This window comes from Trichinella spiralis (genome assembly GCF_000181795.1).
Source record: "Trichinella spiralis strain ISS 195 chromosome Unknown Scfld9, whole genome shotgun sequence".
In the NCBI taxonomy this organism is placed as follows: domain Eukaryota; kingdom Metazoa; phylum Nematoda; class Enoplea; order Trichinellida; family Trichinellidae; genus Trichinella; species Trichinella spiralis.
In genome coordinates this window covers 4,917,071-4,918,956 of record NW_003526948.1, presented here as the reverse complement: position 1 = coordinate 4,918,956, position 1,886 = coordinate 4,917,071, and the positions used below count along the sequence as shown (strand labels likewise).

The window sequence follows — 1,886 nt, the reverse complement described above, 5'->3', positions numbered from 1 at the left end:
ACAGAACATGCAATGCAATTTGTTAATTAATATTTAAAAATTACTTACAGCATTGTTGTGGCTTTGAATATCCTGTGGAGTACTATGAGCATGCAAAACGTCTTGCGGTATGCATTAGCCAACAATTCAACGCTCGCACTCGCCATCTCTCAATATAGGAAGGTTAACGATGAATTATTAGCGTTATCGAAAAGCGCGCGGAAGAAGTGCAGAAGGACAGAGAAAGGAAAATAATTACCGAGTCGGTTGATTTGTGAGTAGAGTTGCAGAACGCTTTTGCTGCTGTTCAAGCCTAGCCTGTGGCGAATGCAACAACGGTGTTGTTGATTTGATTGCTGAAAAATTGCTTGAAGCTATAAAGCAAACGTCTCACGGATAAGTTATACTGCTGCAGTGATACAAGGAATGCAAATTGTTGAAGAATAATTTCAGTAGGACAGAATGTTGATAAGCTGCCTGCTTTCGCTGCTAGCTAAGGAAACGTTCATAGTACTGCATTATTTGCACGACAAATAATTTACATGTAATATTTTTAATGTGTTACAAATATAGAACATTTGCTAAAGTATAAACTTTAAATTGATATTGGTAAAATTATACTAAAATTTCATTATATGATTCATCGATTAATCCAGTCAATCATGCAGTGCAAGCATATCTGTCAACGACAAGGCAAAGAACTAGAAGTTTCATATTTTGAAAGCGAACAAATTGTTTAACAAAATATCTGCTCAAAAAATATAAAAGAATATATTAAAATATAAACTTAATAATAATCATCTGCCTAGAAAATTTTCAATTCCACTATCCCTTTTCGTTTACATCAATGATCCAATCATTTCTGCGCAGCGTAGCTAGACAAGCCGGACATGGTTTCTTCCACAAATTTCCAAAAATATGCCATCATTTTGTAACCTTCAACCGTCCGTTAAACAGCTAAATATCAAGCGTTCAGATCAAAAGTGTGCTAATAAGAAAAGCAGAAAACCGTTCTCTGATTCACTAGTGATGACGAACAGACTGCAGAGCTAACAGCAATACCGCATAATAAATCACATAGTTGGTTAATCTCCACTTGTTTTAACTGTTTAATCATTATGCACTGTTTTATTGCCAAACAGAAGCATTCCATTCCTCTTGAATTAATGTCAGGCAAAAAATTAAAATCAGAATAATGCACGTACAGAGGACAAATTTAATAAGTATTGAACAAGGAGCAAACATCTACTACCGTGCTTGTAATAAATAGTTGCATACATATTGATTTAAAATTAGCATTCCACTCTTAAATAAATGTGAAATAAAGTCTGAAAATGACATACATGCCCATTTTAGAAACAACATTATATCTTATTTGTTTGTTTATGAGTATTTGAACGTTCTTATAAAATTAATACGAAATCCAATCAACACAAATGCTTTATAACTTTCCAATAATTACAGTTGGCCATTTTTAATTATATAATGATGTAACTTATAATTCAAATATAATTACAGAGCAATTTGATACTTAGTTTAAGAAAGTATGTTTCACTTGTGTTGCTTTGTAAAAGGCAACCATATGTAATGCATTAATTTGATTAGATTATAAAATGCAAAAGTGGCGTGTAGAATTTTCGACGATGCCAGCTGGATGAGGTGTTAATATCAACCATGTGTTTGTTGATGAAAGCTTATGCATTTGGCCAATAATCGATGCGTCCAGCAAATGTGCATTCTTTGGTATAAATTAAACACATCATTATCGACTTACGTTGCTGTTGTATTCTTGGTGAAGAACAAAAGGACAAGTCATTTACCAGTTGAGCCTTACGTCTTGGTGCTAATTAGATTCTGCCACATACATCACGTCGAAAGTGTCAGCGTTGGCTTTGCTATATGAACTG

At 33.7% G+C, this 1,886-nt stretch overlaps 1 protein-coding gene across 1 annotated transcript; it reads right to left on the bottom strand.

Annotated features, from left to right (window-relative positions):
* Positions 1–234: 234 nt before the first annotated feature.
* Positions 235–1,132, bottom strand: Tsp_05699 (putative serum albumin). The gene is made up of 3 exons (XM_003372031.1): positions 989–1,132; positions 367–472; positions 235–335 (listed from the first exon to the last, which is right to left on the bottom strand). The coding sequence occupies exons 1-3, from the start codon at positions 1,130–1,132 to the stop codon at positions 235–237; spliced, it is 351 nt and encodes a 116-aa protein (XP_003372079.1).
* Positions 1,133–1,886: the final 754 nt, after the last annotated feature.